We start from the raw sequence: 26418 nt of genomic DNA, 5'->3' as shown, positions 1-26418 counted from the left end.
TGAATAAATTTATAAATTGATATGCTTACAAAAGTGATAAATCTATCATTTTGCAGTGTAAAACAGACTTTTTCGAGTGTGTTAACAGAAGAAAGTGACTTTATTGTGGACAAGTTCTTTCTAACCCGTACAAAAATATGGCTACGAATAACAAGGGAAATGTGAAAAGATCAAAGGTGATGACATTAGCGAATAAAATTGAGTTATTAGACAAATTTCTAATGGTGAAAGTGTCTCTTCAGTGGCAAAACATTATAAAATCAATGAGTCAAGGGTACGATCAATCAAAAAATCAGAAGAAAAAATCCACGGACACTACGAGCCGTGAAAACGCGCTAATTGCTTCAAAAATTTGCTCTGTAACTCGTGATGTTAAATTAGAAAAAATGGAAAAAGCTTTAAATCTGTGGATAGAAGACTGAACTCAAAATAAAATTCCGTTAAGTTCACTCATCATTCGTGAAAAGGCAAAACTCTTTTATCAACGCTTTAGCGAAACTGGTGATAGCACTGGCAGGATAAGTTTTTTAGCTAGCAAAGGCGCTGGTTTGAAATTTCTAATAAATATTACATTTAATATTAAATTGTTTCTTATTTTCATTTCGATGCCCTATGCTTGCTTGCATTTCACTATGTACTGTCTATGTACATAGTCATATTATGAAGGTACATATAATACATACATAGACAAAATTTTAGACTAGTTTTTCTTATATATTTCATACTTTGGAATGGAACCCCTTTATTATTATGTGAGCCATAACTCAGTATTCGCGGCATTTCTTAGGTATGTAACCCCCGCAAATAGCAAGGGTTTACTGTATATTAAAATTACTCTAAAATCAGCAGCAAAGCAAAAGGGTCAATTAGCAGGAAGGCTTTGGTGCAAAAGAGAACTGCCAATATCAGTTCTCTTAAGAATCAGGGCTTTATAATGCACTATTTGAGATGTCTGCAAAACTATTTGTAACATGACATGATATAGCCAAAAGGGATGCCATTATGTGTATATTCACTGCAAGCAGTGTGAGGAGATTAGGCACAAATTCAGCATTCAGATGGATGAGAACTTGAATAGGGTTGATGTCCTCAAAAGTATTAAAATGAGGGACCCATCAAACAGCTCGATGCTAGAGCTTACACTCAAGCATCAGGCAACATGACATTCTCAATAGTAGACAGCAAATGTTCCACACAAAACAGCTACTGCTTGTGGCTCTACTGTCAGGGAAACAGAAAATATACAGTTTAAAAATGGATTGGCGGAATAGGACCAGGATATGTCTACCAGGGGGGTAATGGATAAATGATAATGATCAAGAGCAGGTATCTGTTAAGGGCACAAAAAAGATGATATTACTGAATTAATGGTATTAAAAATAGGAGATGAGGATTTACCATTTAACAGATATCTTAAACAAAACTGGAAAGAGAGAGAGAGAGAGAGAGAGAGAGAGAGAGAGAGAGAGAGAGAGAGAAAATGGGGGGAGGGGTCATGTTCTTATCAAAACCTGAACATGAAAAGAGCTTTTGCAAATTCAAAAGCCACAAAGCTATGCATGCCAGGAGAGAATCTGTGTGGTGTGAGGTTGAAAGCAAAGGTATAATGAGAGTGGAAGTAATCTACAGTACAAATGACTATCAAGACTATGACAAGAGTATCTATGTGGAAATTTAAGGAGCAAGCAAGTGTGAGTGTTATTAATGGCAATTTCAATTTTCCCCAAAATGATTGGAGTAAGTGGGAGTGAAACTCACCAGGAAGTACAAAATTTTAAAATAAACTAGATTATTATTATTTGTACAGAATTTCAGAGAAAATCATTTTTAAGGATAAAGGCAAAAGTTTTAATTTCAGGAAGGGAGTGAAAAACAGCAAAGAGTTCTTTACTTATGTGAACTCTAGAAGGAAATGGATGAATCAGATTGGACCACTTAACATTGATGGTCATGCTCAGGTAGCAGATAAACTGAATGAGTATTTTGCATCTACATTCACATATGAGGATTTCTTCAAGGAGGGGAATGCCAGAGGTTTATCAAACCCAAAAAGGGAGCTAAGTGATTTTGGAATAACTGAGAGCCAAGTGGAGGAGAAACTGTTGAAGATAAACATAAGGAAGGCACCTGGGGTGGACAGGAATCTATCAGGTTATATTAAAGGAGGCAGCAAAGGAAGCAAGCAAACCCTTAGCCATAATTATGAGAGCTTCCTTGGACTCAGGGGAGGTCCTCATGGACTGGAGGTGTGCAAATGATTCTTTAAACACAAGTTAAACTGTTAGTTTAACTTATGTTCAGGGGAAAAATAATGGAGTCACTGGTTAAAGAAACATTGCAGGATCATCTAGACAAGACTGCAGTAATGGTTAAGACAAAGCATGGGTTTGTTAAAGGGAGGTTTTGTCTGCCAATTTGATTGGATACTATGATGTGGTCACAAAGGAACTGGATGCAAAAAATAATTTTGATAGCATATACTTGGATTTCAGGAAAGCTTTTGATACTGTTGCACACGGAAGACTGCCGTAGAAATTGGAGCAGTATTGCATTAAGGGTAAGTTGCTACAATGGATAAAGGGATGGTGAGTGGGAGACGACAGTGGCAATCAAGGGACACTGCTTTTCTTGGACAAATGATATTAGTGGAGTTCTCCAGGGTTCAGTGCTGAGCTCATTGTTGTTTTGTGTAGTCATCAATGATATTGATGAAGGTATATCAGGCTTAATGTCCAAGTTTGCAGATGATACAAAGTTTGACAGGGTTGTTAACGATAGTAAAGACAGTATGCTAATCCAAATGGATCTAGATAAGTTGGGCAAATGGGCTGAGAAATGGCAACTGAAGTTTAAATTAGCAAATGCAAAGTACTGCATGTGGGTAGCAATAACTGAAGAGAAATGTACCAATCATGTGGTACTACACTCAGGGAAATGGAAAGTGAAAAAACCTGGGGGTAATTGTACAGTCAGTATGAAGTTTGCTGAGCAGAGAAGATGGGCTGCCTGGGCAGGTCATGGAGTCTTATTAATGATATATAGGAATTCTGCTAGCAGGGACAAGGAGATGATTATCCCATTGTACAAGGCAATGGTCAGGCCACACCTTGAGTACTGTGTACAGGTGTGGAGGCCTCATTTTAAGAAGGATGTAGATTTGAGTACAAAGAAAGGCAACAAGATTGGTGAGGAGAACAAAGGGGTACTCTTACCAAGAAAGAGCTTAAGTTCTGCCAATTGCAGCACCTGGAGAGTAGGCACATATGAGGTGATCTGTTTGGGGTGTATAAGGCCTTGAATGATTTGGGCAAGCTGAATGCTGATGAGATTCTTCTCTTGCTCAGATTAAGAACCTGAAGGGGCATAGATTCAAATTGAGGGAAGACAGTTGTAGAATAGATGTGCAGTAATTTGCCTTAAGCCAGTGGGTAGTTGATTGGTGGAACAGACTTCCATCTTTTGCTGTGGAAGTTGATAGCCTAATTAAATTTAAGGCTGAGCTGGACAGGCATTTGGAATGAATGGAGAGGAAATGGGAGGAGGTGTTTTTTTTTTTTTTTTTTTTTGGCTGATGCTGCATAATCTTGCTTTCTTGCATCATATGCCTCTACTAATGCTAATGGTTTTGTTAAGGGAAAATCATGTTTAACTACCCCGGTTACCTAATTTGACACAGCTACTCATGAGCTGATGTAGGGAATAATTTCAGCATAGTTTATTTGGATTTTAGCAAGACATTTGACTCAGTCCCTTATGAGAGGTTACACTATAAGATGGAACATATTGGGATGATGAGCAAGATTGTCTGATGGATTGCAGAGTGGCTGTGGGGCAGAGACAGCGTACTATGAATAATGGATACTCTTCAGATTGATGTAATGTGAGAAGTAGGGTCCCCCAAGAATCAGTTCTTCGGTTATTGGCATTTCTGTGATTTTCATAAATGACATGAACGAGAGGACAGAGGACAATGACATCAAAATTTGCAGATAATGTAAAGGTTGGGAGAGTGGATAATGATCAGTGTCAACAGCACTACTTCTGGATGATTTAGACAGGCTTAAAGGATGGTCAGAAAAGTGGTAGCTATGTTTTAATTGAGCAAAACACAACTGGTGGAGGCTGAACTGAAAACAGCAGAGGAAGATAGGGATTTGGAAATTGTGATACAGGGTGATGAAATTCTTTGAGCAGAGTACACATGTAGCCTGGAAAGCTCAAAGTGTCCTACTGATGATTTATTGAACAATAACCCTGAATAGGAAGAGAGGTCATAATCTGTACAAGGCACTTGAAAAAGACCACACTCGGAATACTGGGACCACATAAGGAGACTTCTCCATATAATGGGTGGATCACTTTCTTGTCCCTGCTAGCAAAATTCCTGTATATCATAAAAAAAAAAAAAAAAACTACACAAGTTATCCTGGGGCTGTTTGCATTTCTCAGAGAACTTCATATCGGCCTGCACAATATCTTTTTTCATTTTCCACTGCCCTCAGTGAAATACTCACACAGTTGTTACATTCATCTAGGATTACTGCTTATTACTCCTTAACCTGTATATTATAGAAAAGACCCGGGCAACCTTGCTGCACTGCTCAGGGAATTTCATATCTAAGTTCGTACATTAATCTGTGGGAAAAGACAGAGTGGTTATGAATGGACACTGCTCTTCATGGACTAATGTTATTAGTGGATTTTCTCAGGGCTCAGTGCTGGGCCCACTGTTGTTTTCTATATTTATTAATGATATTGATGAAGGTATATCAGGCTTAATGTCTGACTTCGCAGATGACACAAAGGTTGGCCAGATGGTTAATAACAGTAATCTAGATAAGCTGCTGCAACAAAATCTAAACAAATTAGGCTGATGGACTGAGAAATAGCAGTTGAAGCCTATAATATTGATAAATGGATAGCAGCAATTCCAGATTAACAGTGATACTTCACTCAGGGCAGTGGAAAATGAAAGAGACCTGGGGTAGTTGCTCATTCAGATATGAAGTTCTCTGAGATGCAGACAGGCCACCAGGACAGCTTATGGAGTTTTGCCTACGATATACAGGAACCCTGCTAGCAAGGACAAGGAAGTGATTATCCTGTTGTATAAGGCAATGGATAGGCCACACCTTGAGTAATGCATACAGGTCTGGAGGTCTCATCTTAAGAAGGATGTGGATCTGCTGGACTGGGTGCAGAGAAGGACAATGAGATTGTTGAAGAGAATGAAAGGGTGTTCTTATCAAGGCAGGCTTCAGTTAGCAAATTGCAGCATTTTAAGACTTGGCAACTGTGAAGATCTCAATGTCTTTAGAGCTTAGATTGGATTGAGCAAGATCAATGCTGATGGAATTCTTCCTCTTGCTCAGACTACTCACATGAGGGTGCATAAATTAAAATTGGGAATGGGCAAAAGTATCAGGGAAGCATTTCAAATTATGAAGCAAGTGTATGGAGAGAATTGTCTGTCTTGTGCACATGTGTTTGAGTGGCATAAATGTTTCAAATGCCAAAGTTGATTGAAAAGGTGTGGGAAATCACTGGTAATGATTTCCCACACTGATGTTAAATTCTCCAAATGATTTCAGACGATTCATGGGTTAATAAGAGAACAATTTGACAAATAATAAACCCAAGATTTGAAGAAAATGAAAGTTTGGTTTGGTTTGGTTTTTTTTAGGAGCATTAGCAACTAAGGCCATATTGCTCTGGGAATATGCGGTGATCATTCCCTGACCTTTCCGCGTCCGTATTTGGTGGTGATGGGCTCGAACCCCGGTCTAATCAAGAAGCATGTGCTACGCACTGCTGCTCCTTCCCACCTGGCTACGGAGACACCTGAAAATGAAAGTCTGTGCTGTTTGTTCCACATTCAGTAACAGACAGTCAATGACAGGTGCAAGTTGAACATTGCAGAGAACTCATTTAGGATGCTAAAAGGAAATCCAACTTCCTAAATTTGATCTTTATGGTTGACAAGATGTGGTGTTTTCAGTATGACCATGCAACGAAGCAACAAAGTAAGGAGCTGAGTTGGCAAACTCTCCCAAAGCCAAAAAAAGTTTGTCAAGGAAAGTTAAAAATCGAAATCATGATCACCACTTTCTACAATAGCAAGGGAATTGTGCACAAAGAGGTCGTGCCCAATGGCTAGATTGTTAATAGTGCCCAATATCTGGATGTTTTGAAATGTTTGTTGCAGAGAATCCATCATGTGCAGCCTCAATATGGAGAAGACAGCAATTGATTCCTCTTGCATGACAACGCACCGAGCCACAAGGCACTCATTGTTCAGGAGTTTCTGGCTGGTAAAAAAGTTGCCTACTGTGACACACATCGTATTCACCAGACTTAAGCCATGTGCAACTTCTTTTTGTTCCTAAAGCTCAAGGCACCACTGAAATGCTATTATTTTTATGATGCCGACACCATTCAAAGAGCTGTGACAAGAATTGAACAGTATACCAGTCACATCCTTTCACCAGTCGTTCCACGATCATTGCATGCAGTATGTGGACGTGAGAAGAAGTAACTTCTTCTCACGTCCTGCAAAGCTGGTTTACTCATATATGGGATCATTATTATTTTTCTAGAATCAGTCTTGTTTTCCAGTTTCTGCACTGTATAAACTGATTTAAACATTTAAACATGTTAAAATCAGCTGCCCCCCCCCCTTCCTATATCTGTACTGTGTACAGATATAGGAGGGGGCAGTTCCTCACAAAAACCCACAAAATGGTCTTCTTTCTGTGGGTTTTTGTGAACTTAAAACTATGCTAATCTGAAAAACCAGCAGCATAAATGGGAAGTCCCTCCACCCCATATAGTGTATATGTTGAGGGGTTTAATATCAGTGGTACCAATACATACAACACTTTTAGGATTGACATAGCTGAGTCGTTAAGAGAAAGAGTGCAGTAGCACTAGTTCTTTGAGTGGACCACGATTCAAGCGTGTATGAATGTTAAATAAGATTAATGATTGTATTCAAATTTATTGTAAATTCCTCTAACCTAGTGGTTGTGCTGGAGTGGAAACAAGAATAACAGTTAAACAAAATAATAACATATTTCCTGTATCCCTGACTAAAGTTATTGATAACAGCTCGTTTCTGTGGTACCTTCTTCCTTTGGACATACCATTGCGCTGCCCGATGCATGACTATTTGAATAAACTTCCAACAATCATGCATCACTTGTTGTAGAAGTGGATATTTTGAATAAATTTAAAAGATTGCACAGATTATTTAGAAGAGAGTTGGACCTCTCTTTAACAAATTTCTAAAGATGAAATGCACAGGTCATAATAGCATATGGATTTAAATAATTATATAATATTGGCGTAGATACACCATAGTTTATCCATAAATTAAACTAGGTATGTAGTGTAAAGGCATTGTTTTTAATTGTATCTCATATTGTGGCTACTTTCATGAGATAGCTTACTTCTCTACTAGAGAAGAGCTACTTCAAATAAGTAATGCTTCTCTAGAAGAAAAAACATTTTATTTATTCTCAGTGGATACCACCACCCAGATGGCACGATTTCAAAGCTATTGGCCTATCATCGGTGGGTGGGCAGGTACTCTGATAATGTGAATGTTTGTTGTTGTTTGTTATTTGGTTTTTAGGAGCATTAGCAACTAAGGCCATATTGCTCTGGGATATGCGGTGGTTATTCCCTGACCTTTCTGCATCCTCCGTATTTGGTGGTGACAGGCTTGAACCCCGGTCTAATCAAGAAGTGTGTGCTACGCACTGCTGCTCCTTCCAACCTGGCTATGGAGGTAATGCCTTTACACTACATACCTAGTTTAATTTATGGGTAAACTATGGTGTATCTATATCGATATTATAAAGTTAAATTTCTATATAGCAAATTTTTCTATTTAGTGAATTTTTTAAATTTTCCCTTGATCATTACATTGAACATAGTTTCAGTATAACAAAGAAAATTTCCATATAACAAAATGATTTTGAGAAACCTGGGTAAGCACTGTTTGTACCTCTGGTCTTCAGGCAATAGAGCTGATGTCATAGAAAGCACAAATTAAGAGCTAAAGGAATTAATTCTTAAGAACATGAATTAAAAGCTAAAACATTCCACAATTTAGTGGTGTCCATAAAACCCACATAGCTGCCTCTACTATTGAGAAGTTGTGCTGGTCAACTGCTATCCATGTGTCCACAGCCATTGGCAAAGATTAAGGCATATTCCTGATGCCGACATTGACTCTAGTCAACCTGTTTTCTATTGTAAGCACCCTATTAGAGAATTAGGAGAGAGTGATTTTCCTTTATCTCAGAAATTCATGTGTTGCTTCGCGGAAATAAGTCACTGACACTTTCACTAAATTTCAACTGTCACTGTTTACATGGACAGGTGAAATTTAGGTGCATTGGTCTCCAAATCAGTTTTGTTTTAGTTGCTGTGAAACCAACCTTACAATGTCTAAGAAAAAATCCTTGAGTGTAGTGAAAAAAGTGGATAGTGTAGGTTGGGACATAAAAAAAAAAAGAAAAGAAATTGCTTTAAAATTTGGTATAACTGCCAGCAATGTGTGTGTATATCAATCATTCTGAAAAACTGTGTTTCAACTGTTCCTGTTTGGGCCGGCCGACAACACAACATAACATAACATATCATTACACTTACATACTCAACACATTTTACATGAAAATGGCTGGCTTTGGCACAAGCTTCTTCACAAGATGTAGAACAGCAGCTAATGGGGTTCGTCACAACATCACATGAATATTCCCTGTCCCTGTTTGGGATTCAGTCAGAAGCGTGCGAAATTATGCCTGCATGAAGATGTGTAGACGAAGCTGTTTTAAGTAGGTGAAAATGATTCGAGACCAAAGCATGCTGATGTCAGGGCCATTAATAATAGAAAAGGCTATGGAGTATACATTTTTTCTGGAGCATAAAACATTCCAAGCCAAATTTAAAAAGCGCCATGACTTACTCAAAAACGTTATACCCAATGGAAAGAAACAGTTTTGAAAAAAAATTATGGAGGACTATGAGCCCAAAGACGTATTCAACGTTGATGAAACAGGTCTATTTTTTTTTAAATGTTTGCCAAACAAAACATTGACTTTTAAAGGTGATAAATGTTTAGGTGGTAAAAATAGTATGGAGAGAATTATAGTTGTCCTGATTGGTACAAATATGGCTGGTAATGAAAAACTGAAGCTTCTGGTAACAGGAAAAAGTAAACAACAATGATGTTTCAAAGGAGTAAAGTCGTTACAGTTGGACTACAACTACAACAAAAAACTTGTATGACAAGTGAAATTTTAACAGAAATATGACGAAAGAAAAATCACGCTGACTGTCGAAAAGTGGCCTTCACTCTGTAATTTCGAAACTTACAAATGTGAAGCATGTTTTCTTCCCTCCGAATACTTGGTCCAATGGACTAAGGCAGCGGTTCCCAAACTGGGGCCAGTGGACCTCTGGGTGGTCCATAGACCAGTTCCTGTGGGGTCCACAAAACGACCCTCTGGAACAGGTCAAATTATTTGTTCTATGTATATCAAATTGATGATAATTAAATTTATTATTATATATTTATGCAAAAATAAGAATACAGTTGAGTTGTTTTAAACATAAAACTTTGAATTTTCTTTTCAGAAAACCCAGTCTTCATACACATATATATATATATATACACACACACAGAAACATATGCATATATAGAGGGGTCGGTGAATGTTTTTTCATTTTTGAAGGGGTCCACAGATCTCAGTAGTTTGGGAACCACTGGACTAAGGCATTATCAAGCATTTGAAAATGCACTACTGAAAAAAATTATACTGAGAATAGAAACCACCAACCTATAGATTTGCAGATGTGTATATCAGAATTGGTGAAAGTGTAGAGTCAGAATGTGAAGGAAACAAAAATTGTTTTGTAAAAGCAGGTTTTGCTTAAACGCCAATTAACAGTGATGAGAGGGATGAATTATCCCAAGATATTGAGCAATCCTGGGAAGAACTCCAAGCGAGAGGTTTGATCAATGGAGAAATTTTTAAGAGTTGATAATGATGTCATAGTAGATGAATGTCTGAGTGACTCCAACATTTTGGAGAGTATTCAAAGAACTAGTGACAATATCAATAATGAGTTGGATGAAAATGAGGGCAATAATAAACATTCCAAACATGATATGCTAGCAGCATTTGAAACTTTGTCGAGGCCTTCAGTGTGAAGAAAATATATTTGACTTTTTAAACAAATGCGATAATTTTTACGAATAATGTTCAATAAAATCCAGTGTATAACAAAAAATAACCAAATATTTTATGAAATAATTCTTAAAAGTGTACTAATATATTGTGTGCCTCAAGTAAGTAGTCATTTCTTAATATCTGAGCAGTGTAGACGGTCTGCAAGAGTAGCTCATGGTGTCTGGTCAATGATATACAGGAATTTTTCTAGCAGGGATAAGGGGGTGATTATCCTTTGTATAAGGCAATGGTCAAGCCACACCTTGAGTATTGTATACAGGTCTGGAGGCCTCATTTTAGGAAGGATGTAGAGCTACTGGAGCAAGTGCAGAGAAGCACAACAAGATGTGAATGGAATAAAGGGTTGCTCTTATGAAGAAATGCTTAAGTTTTGCAAATTACAGTGTCTGGTGACCAGACACCTGCGAGGTGATCTGATTGAGGTGTATAAAGCCTTGAATGATTTGAGATGCTGATGGATTCTTCCTCTTGCTCAGAATAATCGCCCGAGAGGGTATAAATTCAAATTGAGGAAAGACAGTTTTAGGACAGATGTGCAGAAGTTTGCCTTTAGCCAGTGTATAGTTGATTGCTGGAACAAACTTCCATCTGTCGTAGTTGATAGCTTAAATAGATTCAAGGCAGAACTAGACAAACATTTGGAGTGAGTGGATGGGTGAAATTAGAAGATTTTTTTTTTTGACTGATGCTATATAAGCTTGCTTTCTTGCATTATGTGCCTTTAATAATGCTAATGTATGTATTAATAAACCAATGTTTTTAAAATGTTAGAAAATTTATTCATTCTCACTTATTTCTGATTTTTTTCCCACCTTTTACTTTAAATGTTGAATTTCAGTATTTTTTATTGTTGAAAAGGTCATATTTCTTTATAATGAAATTTCTGTTTAATGAATTTTTTTGAATGATTGATTTCATTATATAGAGGTCCAACTGGTATATGCTTGCTTCCTTGCATTATTTTGCCACTACTAATAGTAAAGTAATAAGATAACAATAAGATTATAATATTTACCTGTAGACATTTAACATAATCTTTTAGTTTCCCTTCATATAACCTACTAATAAGATCTGCTTGATCGGTATTTTTGAATGTTTGTTCCAGAGCATCAAACATAACTCTACACAGTTCTTGTACATCATGCTGTTGCCATGCTATGAAAAATAAAATAAAATTTTTATGTACCGAACTAAACACTTACCTTTAATTTCAGTTCAATTATACTTTTACAGAAATTATCAATTTATTTAAAGCAGATACAATAGGAACAGAATTCAGGATATACAGATGAAGATAACAGCAAAATTATCATATGTAATTTTATCATACAGAAATTAAAAAACTCCAACATTAACTATTATATATATATATATATATTTTTTAATATCGGAATTCCTTTAAATATTCAACAAGTTACAAAATTATGCAGACCTCTGTCAGCCATGTAGCTAAAAGAATACTGTCATTCCAAAGGGGGAGTGCAGGACCTCATTTTGGAAAAAGAGTAGCACTCGCAAAGAAGATCAAATAAACAGCTCTCTCTCTCTGCTATGTAAATATATTGGAGCTGAATGAGAACAGATGTAACTACAGGAACTCCCCAACTTACGCAAATTAGACTTCACGTTTTTTCCGGCTGGCGCAAACTGAAAAAAATATGGAAACGTATTTTTCATCTGTAGGGATAAAAGAAGGTATTATGAAATATCGTAATGTGAACAATGTAAATATCGTTTTTTTTTTTTTTTTTTTTTTCCTTTTGTAATTTGTTCCAAGTCCGAAGTTGAAAATTTCACTATATTACTAAGCTATTCATCTCTCTAAAAGGTCATATTTATAATGGATATTGTGCTGCACTTTCTTCATTATCATATGTTCCCATTATAAGAATCAATTTTGAAAGCTTTTGTGATATTTTTTTTAAAGCATGTTTCTGGATCAAACAACAAAAACAATTTTCACTTTCCAGTTTATTGGACTTTTCTGTTAGCGCAATCTATTATAAATGGTTAGTAAACTCCATCTTATTACATTTGCGATAATCCTGATAAAAAGAATTCTGTGGATTTTTATATTACAGTATTATGGTGAAATGTGTTTGCCTTTACTGAAATCTTCAATCACATAAAAAACAAATTTTCAGAAACTTCCCTTCATTCCTATTTACGTATTACAATGATGAAGGGAAAGGGACCAATGGAAAGTGCAAGTGCTGACAGTGCCAGGAAATTAAACAAAACTGATTTAGAAATGAAGATGAAAATGTCTGGCAGGGGCAAAGATTGATGATGTTGTACAGCAGATATAATCTTTTAAGGGCACAAAAGTGATATTGTTGTACATGTTGGCACTAATAATATTAAGAGCAAGAAACCGGCGGAATTACTTAAAAAGTACAGGTCAATGTTGAAAAAAAAGCCGTGAGTTAGGGTTGAATTTGAGAGTATCTACAATTCTGCCCAGACATGATAGGAGGGCATATATGATGAGAGCCTTGTCGATCAATTTGGCCCTGGAGAGATTGTGCAAGGTTCAGGGTTAATTGTGTAGGCAGATATGAAGTTTTCTGAGCAGTGCAGATGGTCTGCAAGGGTAGCTCATGGTGTCTTGTCAGTGATATACAGGAATTTTTCAAGCAGGGATAAGGAGGTGATTATTCCCTTGTATAAGGAAATGGTCAGGCCACATCTTGAGTACTGCATACAAGTCAGGAAGACTCATTTTAAGAAGGATGTAGAGCTGTTGGAACGAGTACAGAGAAGGGCAACAAGATTAGTGAATGGAACAAAGGATTGCTCTTACAAAGAAAGGCTTAAGTTTTGCAAATTACAGTGTCTGGATACCAGGCACCTGCGAGGTGATCTGATTGAGGAGTATAAAGCCTTGAATGGGTTCAGCATGGTCAATGCTGATGGGATTCTTCCTCTTGCTCAGAATAATCGCCTGAGAGGGCATAAATTCAAACTGAGGAAAGAAAGGTGTAGGATAGATGTGCAGAAGTTTGCCTTTAGCCAGCGGGTGATTGATTGCTGGAACAAACTTCCATCTGTCGTTGTAGGAGTTGATAGCTTAAATGATTCAAGGCAGAACTAGACAGATATTTGGAGTAAGTGGATGGGTGAAATTAGATTTTTTTTTTTTTTTTTTTTGGCTATTGCTATATAAGCTTGCTTTCTTGCATCATGTGCCTTTATTAATGCTATCATCAAGTCATGACAGTGACTCATCACACAAGAAAATTGTATTCTGTCAAATGCATTTAGTTTCTATAGAATAGATTTTTTATGCTTATAAGTGTGCACCATGCTGACAAATATTTCCTCCCAGAAGTCTCACAGAGTGCTTCAGGTCTTGAGTAATCCACAGGGCTTTCAACACAGTCCCTCTTATCATCCAGACAGATTTGCAGACATATATGTCCAAATGTTTATGTTTTTTCAGCATGGTCTTATATTTATCCAACAAAGTGCCAGTTCATGTGCACTTAATATCATTAATATCATTAGTCCTCGTATGAATAATAATAATACTCTCTTTATTTCCTTCTCATAAAAATCTGACAATTTGTTGCTTTTTAGTCAGACATAACCTGGTTCTAGTCCATTTACTCTTATTACACCTAAGCTAGGCGCATTATAGCCTAAGCTGTTCTTGCACCAATAGCTCTTAAACAACAACTCTTATTACAAAAAATGTCACCAATTTCATGACAATGAAATCTCCTAATAAGCCTAAATCTTTTTTAACCAGAGCGGTGTACTCCAAATTATTCTGTTCTGAATGGGGTCCTGAATCAAGAAGGGGAGGAGTATCGCTTAGAAGGTTACTAGATACTTCAATCCCAACTGGGCACACATGTATCTAGTGATGAGACATACTATGATTTATTCAGACAATGCTCAAGGACAAGATTCATAGTTCAGGGAATGCACAGATATAAGGAATGCAGAACTGGAATTTGGGGAGTACAATGTGTACAGAAAGGATAGACAGGATAAGAAGGGAGGTGGGGTTATGCTATTAGTTAAGAAACACAAAATCCAAGGAAGTGAAGACAATCGACATCGCTGGACAGTGCAATGTCGAGTCAGTTTGGTGTGGCATAAGCATTGGGAGAATCGCCGACCGGGCTAGCCGGGTAGGTAAAGCGCCTGCCTGGCAACCCAAAGGTCGCGGGTTCGATTCCCGCCTCGGGCTGGTGCCGAACCAACCGGTTGGTTGGATATCCCGGCCACGATACACGAAGGAATTTTTCTAGCAGGGATAAGGAGGTGATTATTCCCTTTTATAAGGCAATGGTCAGGCCACACCTTGAGTACTATATACAGGTCTGGAGGCCTCATTTCAAGAAGGATGTAGAGCTGCTGGAACCAGTACAGAGAAGGGCAAGATTAGTGATTGGAACAAAGGGTTGCTCTTACAAAGAAAGGATTAAATTTTACAAATTACAGTGTCTGGAGACTAGGCACCGCCGAGGTGATTTAATAGAGGTGTATGGTTTGAATGGTTTGAGCATGCTCAATGCTGATGGGATTCTTCCTCTTACTCAGAATAATCACCTGAGAGGGCATAAATTCAAATTGAGGAAAGACAGATGTAGAATAGATGTGCGGAAATTTGATTTTAGCCAGCGGGTAGTTGGTTGGTGGAACAGACTTCCATCCCTTGTTGTGGAAGTTGATAGCTTAAATAAATTTAAGGATCAGCTGGACAGGTATTTTGAACGAATGGAGGGGTGAAATGGGAGTGGTTTTTTTTTTTTTTTTTTTTTTTTTTGGCTGATGCTGCAAAAGCTTGCTTTCTTGCACCATATGCCTCTACTAATACTAGATAGGCCTTGAAGTCTAGTTGTCTGAATTAGATTTTCAAACAAGTAGGCTTCTGCATTAATCCTGCTAAGTGAAAACAGATTTTCGCACTCAAGCACAATGCAATGATGGTAAAATTTACTTTAAGAGGATCTACAATCTTATGTCAGTGACTCTATCAGGGAAACCGGAAATATGTTGTGTAAGAAAGATAGTTGGAAAAGGACCATGTATGGCTACCAGCGGTAGACATACATGGTCCTTTTCCAACAGCGGTAAAAGTAGATGATGTTGTGCATCATCTACTTTTACCGCATATATAATCATTTAAAAGGGCACAAAAGGTGATAAGGTAGGACACGTTGGCATTAAAGATATTAAGAGTAGAAGATATGAGTACTTACTTAACAAGCACAGGGCAATCAATATTGGGAAAAAGTCACAAGTTAGAACTGAATTTGAAAGTATCTGCAATTCTACCCAGACACAATGTGAGAGAAAGAGAGAGTGTATGTGTACATGTTGAGAGCCTTGTCAATCAAGTTGCAAAGCTTGAGGGAATGAATTTTTCTCAACGTGGTCTATGTTTGTTAACAGGAGAGAGTGTTTTTATAGGGATGGAATACACTTAATTTTTTTTTTTTTTTTTTTTTTTAATGAAAACCCCAAACACGAGAGGTATTAGAACCTATAGTACTTGGTACCGTGCTTGGGTTAGAGGTTGAGAAGACGAAAGAAAGTATTTGTTGACATTAGACTTGAACTTCTGTAGACTGTAATTTCAGGAAATACACAAAGGAAGATTGTTCCAGAAAACAGCAGTTGAATGAATAAACAAGGAAGATGAAAAGTTTGTTCTGTGAGATTGAAGTTGCACAGTAAATGGAGGTTGGCTGGTGGCAGCACGTGTTCAGACTGTTTTGAAAGAGAGAGCGGCAATAATAGAAGCCAATTCAAAAGAACAGTGCCCATGACAGTATCTGTAGATAAGGCATGCAGCAGAAACATTACATCTATGAGACAACGAGTGGAGAGACTCTCTTAGAGAGGAGTCATTAATTAACCTAACTGCCCTTTTCTGAATGGAATCTAGAAGCTTGAGAGAGGTTTTGGGGGCACCACCCAGATGTGGGAACAATATTCCATGGTAGGGTAGATTTGCTATTTCTACAGAGTGAACAGCTGTTTGGAAGAAAAGTAACGGCAAGAGCGAAAGAGAAAACCAAGTTTTTTAGATGCAGAGGAAGCAATATTTGTAATGTTCTTGTGCCAAGAGAGGTTAGACGTCGGAGTAATCCCCAAAAGAGATATATCAAATTGCCTAGAAATTGGAGTGTCATCAAATGTAAGCATAGGAGCAGAAGAATCCTTTTTGCGAGATATAAGATAAGAAGTTTTAGAAGGATTGATATCAACTAAGTAGTCTTTGCCCCGTTGGAGATCGGCATTTAAGGAATTCGTAGCAGATATTCGAGAAGTTTGCCCCATTGGAGATCGGCATTTAAGGAATTGGTAGCAGATATTCGAGAAGTTGAAGCTGATTGAGCAGGCCAAGGTTTCTCAAAATGGAAAGTGGAATGCAATGTGCTATCATCGGCAAAACTATGGATAGGATTTCCAGTCAATGGAAGAAGGTCATTATTATACAAGAGGAAAAAAGTTTGGGAAAGAAATGAACCTTGGAGGAGACCAGTATTACTGGAGAAGTTAGAAGACAGAGAACCAACTACCATCACACTCAGGGAGCGATCAGAGAGAAAACTGGATAAACAATTACAAAAAAGAGTTGGCAAACCGTAAGATGGGAAGCTTGTTTAGAAGAACTTTATGCCAAACACGATCCAAAGCCTTCGAGATGTCAAGAGCAACTACTTGTGTTTCGCCTATGGAAAAGTTTCCATTGAATTTATCCTTAAATGGGTAACATAAGCCACAATATCACCAGTGGATCGACACTGACAGAATCCATACTGGCATTCACTGATCACACATAAGGTTTCTAGGTAGTTTAAGAATTGGCGGTTAAGTGATTTCTCCATTACTTTAGAAAGAGTAAAAGTAATTGCAATGGGACGATAATTGGATGGGAGGGATTTGTCACCCTTTTTAGGAACTGGCTAGATATGAGTAAATTTCCATGCAGAAGGAAAAAACCTTTGGAATAAGAAAGTGAAAAAGGTGGCAAAGAACAGGAGTAAGTTCAGGAGCACAGGTTTTGAGAACAAGTGGAGAAATACCATCAAGACCTTTAATTTCTTAGCATCAAGATTCGTCAAAATCCTTCTGACATCCTTTTGACGGAAGACCACAGGAGGCATTGAATGGAGTGTGTTCGGAATGGTGGGAGGTGTTTTACCAAGATCATTAATACACAAGTTGGAAGAAAAATGGGATGCTAGCAGGTCAGCTTTATCCTTGGCTGACGTGACAACAGAACCATCTGGTTTTGAAAGAGGTGGGAGTGAAGATGGGCAAAAGTTGTGGCCAATAGCTTTGGCAAGAGACCAGAATACTCGGCTCCAATTAGGGCAAGAAGCAAGTTTTTTACTCTTAGCCTGTTCAAAATCTAGTTTGGACTGATTAATAACTGCTTTACAATTGTTGTGAGCTTTGGTGTAGGCAGAAAATGAAACTGAAGAATTGCAAACAAGCCAATTATGATATGCAACGTTCTTCTCCTGAACAGCCTTAGCACATTTATTGGAAAACCAAGATTTAGATAAAGGATGAGATTTTAACGTGGACTGTGGAATAAAGGATTTCATTCCTACAAGAATAATTTCACTGACACAATCTGAGCAAATGCTGACATCAGAAGTTTTGAAACAGTAATCCGACCAAGGAAAAGAAGAAAAGAAATCTCGTAGGTCATCCCATTTTGCATTCTTGTAATGCCAAACAATATGAGGTTGGAAATAGCCATGAGATAATGGCTCCATTGGAGAAGAGACAATCATCAAGTTGTGGTCTAAGGTGCCTAAAGGACCACTCACTTCGACTTAGAAGGGTTGTTTGTGAGAAAAAAAACGAGCATGTTGGCTGTATGGTTAGGAATGTCCGGTATTCTTGTAGGTAAATGAACAATCTGTGCAAGGTCATTAGAAATTGCAAAAGCCTCAGCATCTCAATCAGCTGGGTCAGTGTGACTAGAAAACGGAAGCCAGCTGGAGTTGTGAACATTAAAGTCACCAAGGAAAATTACCTCACTGTTAGGAAAGTTGGACTGGAAAAAGTTAAGTTGCAACGAGAGGAAGTCAAAGAGCTCCAAGTGATTAGTGGAGTTGGGAGAACGGTAGAGACAACAGATGAATTTGACACAATGAGGTAGAGAGATTTTACGCCAGAGAAGATCGAAGAGAGGAGATTCCAAATTACAGAGTCTCTGACAGGGAATATCGGAATGGACATATGCACAAGCACCATCTTTAAGGCAAAAGCAATCATACAGCGAATAATTTGGGCAACTGAGATGAGCAGTGGTTGAATCAACCGATAACTGAGATTCTGTCAGAAAAAGTATGTGGGGCATGGGAGACTGTAAGTGGAAATGGATGTCATTGAGATTAGAATTGAGACCATGTATATTTGTGAAATGGACTAGGAAGTGTTTGGGAGGTTTAGATCTTTTCGAAGATAAGCTTACTCTATTAGTTTGGCAATTTATGTGTATTCAATAGTAAGAAAAAGTGAGTGAGACATGCTGTATGAAGTAATGAAATTTTTGGAAATGGCGTACACATGGTAAGAATATACCCAGATCCTTGACATATGAAGGCCTTGACAATGCCCCCCCCCCCACATACACACTACTCGGACTCCTTCCCAGTCACTATCTTGCAGAGTAGAGGTAGCAAGATTATACACCAACTGTTCTGGAAGCCTCCTAAAGAGTTACCAATAGGTTCAGTCCGGTGTACTAACTAGTGGCCGTCCTGCGAACACCGTTTTAGAGCTGTACCCTTAAAATGTAAGGAAGATTGTATCTAGCCATGATGTTCATTATAACCTCAAAAGTCATTAGTCATACTGCATGATGGAAGAGATGGGAAAGGGTTGACCGGAACTTAGCTCTGGAGACTAAACATGGGTTCCATCACTTCAAACCTCCAATAAGCAAAGTGGTGGTATTGCACTGGTTGATGAGAGTCATCTACCACTTAGTATTGCCTGGTAACACAGATGGGTGGCATTCCTCCATGTGGTGTTGGCGCCACACCTCGATCCACTGTGGGTGACCACCCAGGTTGGGATCACACCTGGGTGGTCACCCACAGTTCTTGGAGATTATACCCAGGATCACTAACAGAAAGTAGGTGGTAGATGACTTTCATCAACCTGTGAAATACCACCACTTTGCTTATTGGAGGCTTGAAGTGGTGAAACCCATGTTTAGTCTCTAGAGCAAAGTTTCCGGCATCCCCCCCCCCATACTTCTCCTTCAACCCATGCACGGTACTAAGTACTATAGGTTTTGATACCTTTTGTGCTTGGGGTTTTCATAAAAAAAAAAAAAAAGTCCCACCATCATGAAAGTGCAAGCAGAGGATTTGGCTGTCAGACCGTCCGGACTTCGCCAAAATTGGGTCCACTTGACTTGAATGTCACCTGAATATCAGTTCCATCAGCATTTTAGACTCCCAGGTAGCAAGTACAGCTTGTCTGGCAAATCTGGGAGAATGCCTGTGACAACCTCAAGGAAACAGAAGGAGAGTAAGAATATTAGCTGATGCTATTGAGACAGTGATTGGTAGATGGAAAACTACTAGCTTTGGGGAATACCTGGACTAATACACTAACAGGATCCACAGGTAGACGTGAAAGTGATTCATGCACTGCTTCTATTGGAGCATGTAGCTGGCTGGAAAGCAAGGTGTTGGTAATTTCAAGACCTGCTGTGGGTCATCATGGAACAGGTAAATACATAAGCTGCATTAGGCTAACTAAGAGTACAAATATATGTATGCATACTTGCATGCACACTAATGCTAGGAGCACTGTAAATAAATTTAATGAATTTGAAGTACTGATTAAGTCACCAAATGCAGATACAGTCAACTCTCGATTTAACGGACCCCAATATAACAGATTTCGGATTTAACGGACCAGTCGAATAATAATACAGTAATGTACGTATTAATCTCGCCCATATTATTTTTTTTAGGTTATACAAAACTTCAGTGTTATTAATTAAAATTAATAGTAATTACCTATTTCCATTATTGTTTTGATAATTATCTACTGTTATTTTTATAATCAAATTCAGGAAATTGTAGTCAGCAAATTGTTTTTTTATTCTTTCTGAAAACGTGTTCAAATAGATGTTTTCCCTGATTACAGATAAGAGCAGGCGGTGACTTGCGAGTTGAACATGACTCGGGACACTAAACTGCAGGTCTACTGACTCACTTTGTTTGGGTCTCAGTCTGCCTCAAGCTATCATGCGGTCAGGTTGTATACAGTGTTTCTGTGATTTCCGAATTGTGACTTTATTTATTAAATAATTTTGCAATCCTTACAACTTAAAATGGCATCAAGTGATAGAGGAGTTAAAATAAAGCATGTGAACTTAAATGTGGCACAGAAATTAGAGCTAATTGAGAGATTAGAACAAGGCATCTCAGTAGCATGTGTTTGTGAAATTTATGGCGTAAAAAAACAAACTGTTTCTGATATCCGTAAATCAAAGGCCAAATTCCAATGTAATTTTATATTGTACAGTACTGTACATTGTATTAAAGCTTTTTTTTTTTTTTTTTTTTACATTAAGAACAATAAAAAATGCCACCCCAGGTTACATTTGATTTAACCGACTTTCGGCATTAACAGACACCCCTTCTACCCCATTAATCCGTTAAATCGAGGGTTTACTGTACTGTAGAAATAGCGGACACAGGTTGTCACTCAGACATAAGTGATAGTTTAAATCTAAGGCAGTGCATCCAGTAAACATGGATGACAGTGCAATGCTGAATCAGTTTGGTGTAATATAAGCACTGGGGAAACAAAACTGAGAGTAGGAATGTGTTATTAGGCCAATGACTGTAATGAGTATACCAAACAGCTATACAGAGAAACGGTGGGCCAGTAAATCAGAATGTCTTATAATGGAAAAATTTCTGATAATGGAGGATTAACTTTCAAGATGTTGACAGCAATTTGTGGGTTGATCACATGCACAAACTAGCAAGACTTTTGTAAATTTATTGGATGAATGTTTCTACAATAGCATATTAGAGAGGCAACAAGAGGAAGCAATACCTTTGATCTGGTTATCAGCAATGATTTTTCATGCATTAAGAATCTGCAGTAAAGGACCCACTGGGTGGCAGTGATCAATAGTGTACTAATGTGGAATTTAAAGACATAAAAACTGTCAATGATAAAGGCACTTGCTCGTATAAGAGTGACTACAGTGGTTTCAGACAGTTTTAAATTTTATGAAGTGGGACCAACTGATGATGTTATCAACAGCAAATTCAAATGGAAAGCATCAGGCAAGTAATCATATAGGCTATTTGGCTTTTTATACCAACGAAGAAATACTGTTCAAGGCTTAAACTTAAATGGATGTCAGATGAACTACTGAGATGTGACAGAGGAGAAATATGCATGGGATGCATATAAATTATCAGGTGATACAGAAGCCTATTGTATATACACTGTGCTGCCACTTTATTAGGTATGCCTACCTAGTAGCGTGGTGAGCTTCCTTTAGTCTTCAAAACGGCCTCAATTCATCTTGGCATGGATTGAATAAGATGCTGAAAATGTTGCACAGGAATGGAGTACCATGCAGACATGAGTGTGTTACGCAGATCCTTGAGATTCGACAGAGGTGTAGGTGCAGCGAACAGCCCTTTCCAAAGATGTTCTTTGCTTTATTTTCTTTGCTGCAGTGGTCCGCTCAGTCCACGGATTGAGATCCATGGACTGAGCGGACCACTGCAGCAAAGAAAAGTCATTGTCACATTCCTGGAACCATTCCATACTGATTCGGGCTTTGTGTACTGGCACATTATCCTGCTGGAAGTAACCATCTGACTGAGGATAAACTGTCAACATGAATGGATGCACTTGGTCAGCAACAATGTTTAGGTACAATGTGGCATTCAGACGTGAATCTATAGGTATCAATAGACCCAACGTGTGCCAAGAAAACATTTCCCACAACATAACACTGCCCCACCACCTTGCACAGTGGTGGGGGGGCAGTGTTATGATGGGTCCATGGATTCATGTTTTTGCCAAATTCCATGAACATGATGCACCAGGAACTTCAACTTGTTAGACCACGCAACTATTTTCCAATCCTCGATAGTCCAGTGCTGGTGCTGCTGTGCCCACAGGAGGTGTGCTCTCTTGGTCTTCATTGATAACAAAGGTATGCAATGTGGCCATCGGCTGTTGTAGCCCATTTGCGACAAAGTGTGACTAGTGGTCCGTTGTGATATTTTGTTCTGTGCACCAAGAATGAATTCTGACATGATGTGCGACATTGTTGCCCTTCTGTTTGCTTGCATAATTCTAGCCATCTTCCTCTGATCTCTCTCATCAGCAAGTTATTTTCTTCCAGAGGGGTGCCATCGAAAGGATGTTTTCTGTTCGTTGCACTATTCTCGATACACCCTTGAAACTGTGGTGCGTGAAAAGTTCACAAGAACTGCCGTTTCGGAGATGTTTTGTCCAGCACATTTTGCACCTACTACCATGCCATGTTCGAAGTCCGTTAGGTCACTCCTTTTCTCCATTCGTGCTACGGTTTGTACACTTAATTGATACTAGAAAGGTTGTTCTACTGCATTTATATCCACAACTGTGGTCATGTGACTAACAACGTTGTGGGACAGACCCCACACCCCTGCTTTGGTGTGGGGTCTGTCCCACAGTTACACCCCTGTTACACACCACATTAGTTACACCCCTGCTGTGCACACAGACCTGTGTACGCAGCAGGGGTGTAACTAATAAAGTGGCAGCACAGTGTATAAGGTAGTCTGTAATCAAGTGACAAAGGAAGTTAGGCAAGCTAAGGCAGATTATGAGATGTCTCTGGCAAAGAATTCAAAGAACAGCAGCAGGAAGTTTTATTTTAGCCTGCAAGTTATAAATCACTGGAATAAGTTACCTACATACCTACATGGGTGGTAGAGGCTGACAGTTTGGGGAAATTCAAAGGTCAGTTGGATAATTACCTACAGGAGGGGGGAACGCATATGTTGTCTATTTCCTTTTCTCTTATTATTTTATTATTATTATTATTATTATTTTATTTTTTGGCTGGTGCAGCATAAGTCACCATGTGGCATGAATTATACTGAATGGATTTGTTAAGGGGTGGTCTTGTCTAACCAAATCTGATTGGATATTATGATGCAGTGACCAAGGAACTGGATGCAAAAAATAATTTTTATAATCATATAAAAATTATATGATGTAAATCATATTTTCGAAATAACGGCACCTTCAGGGATTCAAGGTGCCATTATTTTGATTTTTCCGTTATCTAGAAAGTTTTTTTTTTTTAAGTATTTAATGCTAAAATAATGAGGAAATAGAGAAATTAAGAAATAGAGATTAAGAATGCAATTTTATTAACTGCACATAAAAATACAAACATGTTGACGATCTAGTGTTATATTCTGCCATTCTAAGATGCCATCAATTGTAAGACGCACCTTAATTTCAGTACCACCAACAGAAAAAAAAGCTTTGATTCTAAGAAAAAAATAAATAAAATAAAACACTAAAATATATCTAACAAATATTTTATTATAATAGAATTCAGTTTACTAACAACAATAGTATTTATCAGTAGGTATGTTATTCATTACTTCCTTCTGAGCCATCGATATCTGCATCTAAATCAATGTCAGAGTGTACATCGCATTCAGAGTCTGATTCTTCTGAGCCGTATTTATCTTCATTATCCCATAATATATTGTCTTCTGAACCATTGAGAGTGTTGGTGATGCAACATTTTTTAAATGAGCGCTGCACTATTCTTTCTGGGATTAGCTTCCAAGCTGTTGATACCCATTCTGCCAATTTTGATGCTGGCACCTTCTTAATTTTTCCAGAAGGTGTCAGCAGAAGGTTGTCAGTCAACAGCCAGGATTCATATTCCTTTCTCAAGTAATCCTTAAATGGTTTGTTGACTGAAACATTGAGTGGCTGCACTTGGCTAGTCATGCCACCAGGAATCAGAACCAAGTCACCACGGTTTTGCACGATTTTATTTTTGACCTGTTCGGACAAATATCCACAAAATGCATCAAGTACTAGCATTCTAGGTGGGTTACAAAGACTTCCAAGATGTCTATTCCACACAACATTTAGCCAGTCTTTTGTAAGCTCTGCCGATATCCATGCATTTTTTTGTGCATGCATAATAACATCTTTGGGGAACATTTCATTCTTCGGTATGCTTTTTCGATTTAAAATTAAATATGGTGGCAACTTTCGACCATCAGTGTTGATCCATAGCATCATAGTGATATGCTGCTCTTTGAAGCATGTGCTTATAATCTTGATTTCTTTAGTGTTGACGGTGTAATTTCGAGATTTCTTTAGCGCTGACGGTGTAATTTCGAGACATATTGAAGAAGACCAGGATTCATCAACATTTTCAATTTAACTAATCTCATAATTTCTTTTTTTCCTTAATTTCATCACCTGTTGCTGAAAGTTAATCAGCTTCTGTTGAAAGTCTGCAGAAATTTTTTGACAGATAGATGTTTGTTCGGTGCCTTAACGATAATCCGCTACGACGCATGAGTCTATTGCACCAGCTGCGACTGCCTTTAAAAATTATTTTCTCTATTCCGAGGGACTTGGCAATTTCTCCAGCTTTCAATTGCATGGCTTGTCGAGTGATGGGTAATCCTTTTGCATGTGTCTCCGTTACAAAACATATCACAGCATCGTTGACTTGTGGAAATCTTACTTTCTTAGGTCCTGTAAAGCACTTGGTTGTTGCTTTGCACGAAAATATGGAATTGGGATCATTTCTCCAACGACGAACATTTACTTCACTAATGTCAAAATGTCGACCTGCAGCTTTATTTCCATGTTCTTTTGCATACGCAATAACTTTTTGTTTCAATGCAGCTTTGTAGTGCAATCTTTTTGACATTTTAATGTGCAATAAGGGATCAAAATTAACAAAATACAGGTAACTCCACTTCTTACATACTTTCAAAGATACAAACAAAGCTCCACTATAATGAAATAACGGTGGCTTCACATTTCAAAAGCGTGTGAAATCACCTACACCAATTTATTCTCCAATGGAATTGGAGAATGCGATAATGGTCAAACTTAGAGGCGGGGTTTCCAGGTAAAAACAAAACGTGTGGTGCTGTGTGCAAAGCATAAGAAAATTCAAAAAAAAAAAAAAACAAAATTGCAATTGTAAGACACCATTGATTCTAAGATGCACCCCGTTTTTAGAGAGGTTTATAGGGGGGGGAAAAAAAGTGCATCTTAGAATCAAAGAAATATGGTATATCAAGTTCAGTCTGCATGGGTAGCACAGTGGTATCATCACTCTCCTCCCCAGACCAGGTGGAAAAGGCCAGGGTTCGAATCCAGTTGATGATGTGAGGAACTTTTATAGGCCTTTTTTTCATTCCGTGACTCAGTTAGTGGGTCTTGGGCATAGATAGCAAGTTTTCCACCCAGAAACTGGGGTTTTTCATCCGGCAAAACAGGCAAAACGAGTGGAGAACACACGTAATTTGCAGACACAATTCACATAGGTATATGAAGTGACCCTAATGTAATAGTTTGGATTTTATCAAGTTTGCCATTAAGCTTTAATGTTGTTCTTTTCTTCTCTGCATGAGTTTTATTAACTTTAGGAGCCATAGTGAGGGGTTTTTAATTTGAAATAAATGTAAAGCAAATAAATGTATAAATGGTATAATCTGTGACATCAGTACAGAATTTACTTTGAAAATGTCGAACGTAAACAAATGCAGTAATCGCGTGACTTGACAATTTCTTTTTTCGGCACTGCAAGATATCTGCACTGTATGTATACATCCGATCTCAATGTGCCATTATTTCGACAGTGTACTGTACTTGGATTTCAGGAAGGCTTCTGATGACACTCTTGCACATAAGAGACTACTGTGTAAACTGGGGCAATGTGGCATCAAGGGCAAGTTACTGCTATGGATAAATGGCTGATGCTATATAAGCTTGTGTACCATTTCCACAATAACCACTGCAACACACTGGTCTGGGTATTGTTTTTGATCAGAAGCTCTCCTTCTTCCATACATGAATCATATGCAATTTAAGTTCTGTGACTCAGATGGTTTCTGAACCATAACTTTTACATGTGCAA

At 38.0% G+C, this 26418-nt stretch overlaps 1 protein-coding gene across 3 annotated transcripts in view; it reads right to left on the bottom strand.

Moving 5' to 3' along the window:
* LOC150074989 (ubiquitin carboxyl-terminal hydrolase 47-like) overlaps positions 1–26418 on the bottom strand; it is a 486634-nt gene that overhangs the window by 293736 nt on the left and 166480 nt on the right. For all 3 annotated transcript variants that reach the window (XM_090388947.1, XM_090388945.1, XM_090388946.1), the window contains exon 9: positions 11275–11414. In XM_090388947.1, coding sequence (XP_090245073.1) covers positions 11275–11414 — 140 coding nt within the window. The remainder of the gene's footprint in view (positions 1–11274; positions 11415–26418) is intronic.

The sequence above is a fragment of the Mastigoproctus giganteus genome, chromosome 14 (assembly GCF_048544385.1).
Source record: "Mastigoproctus giganteus isolate SK-2022 chromosome 14, ASM4854438v1, whole genome shotgun sequence".
Classification (NCBI taxonomy): domain Eukaryota; kingdom Metazoa; phylum Arthropoda; class Arachnida; order Uropygi; family Thelyphonidae; genus Mastigoproctus; species Mastigoproctus giganteus.
The sequence above is the reverse complement of the archived record's forward strand: the minus strand, read 5'-3'. Positions and strand labels throughout refer to the sequence as shown.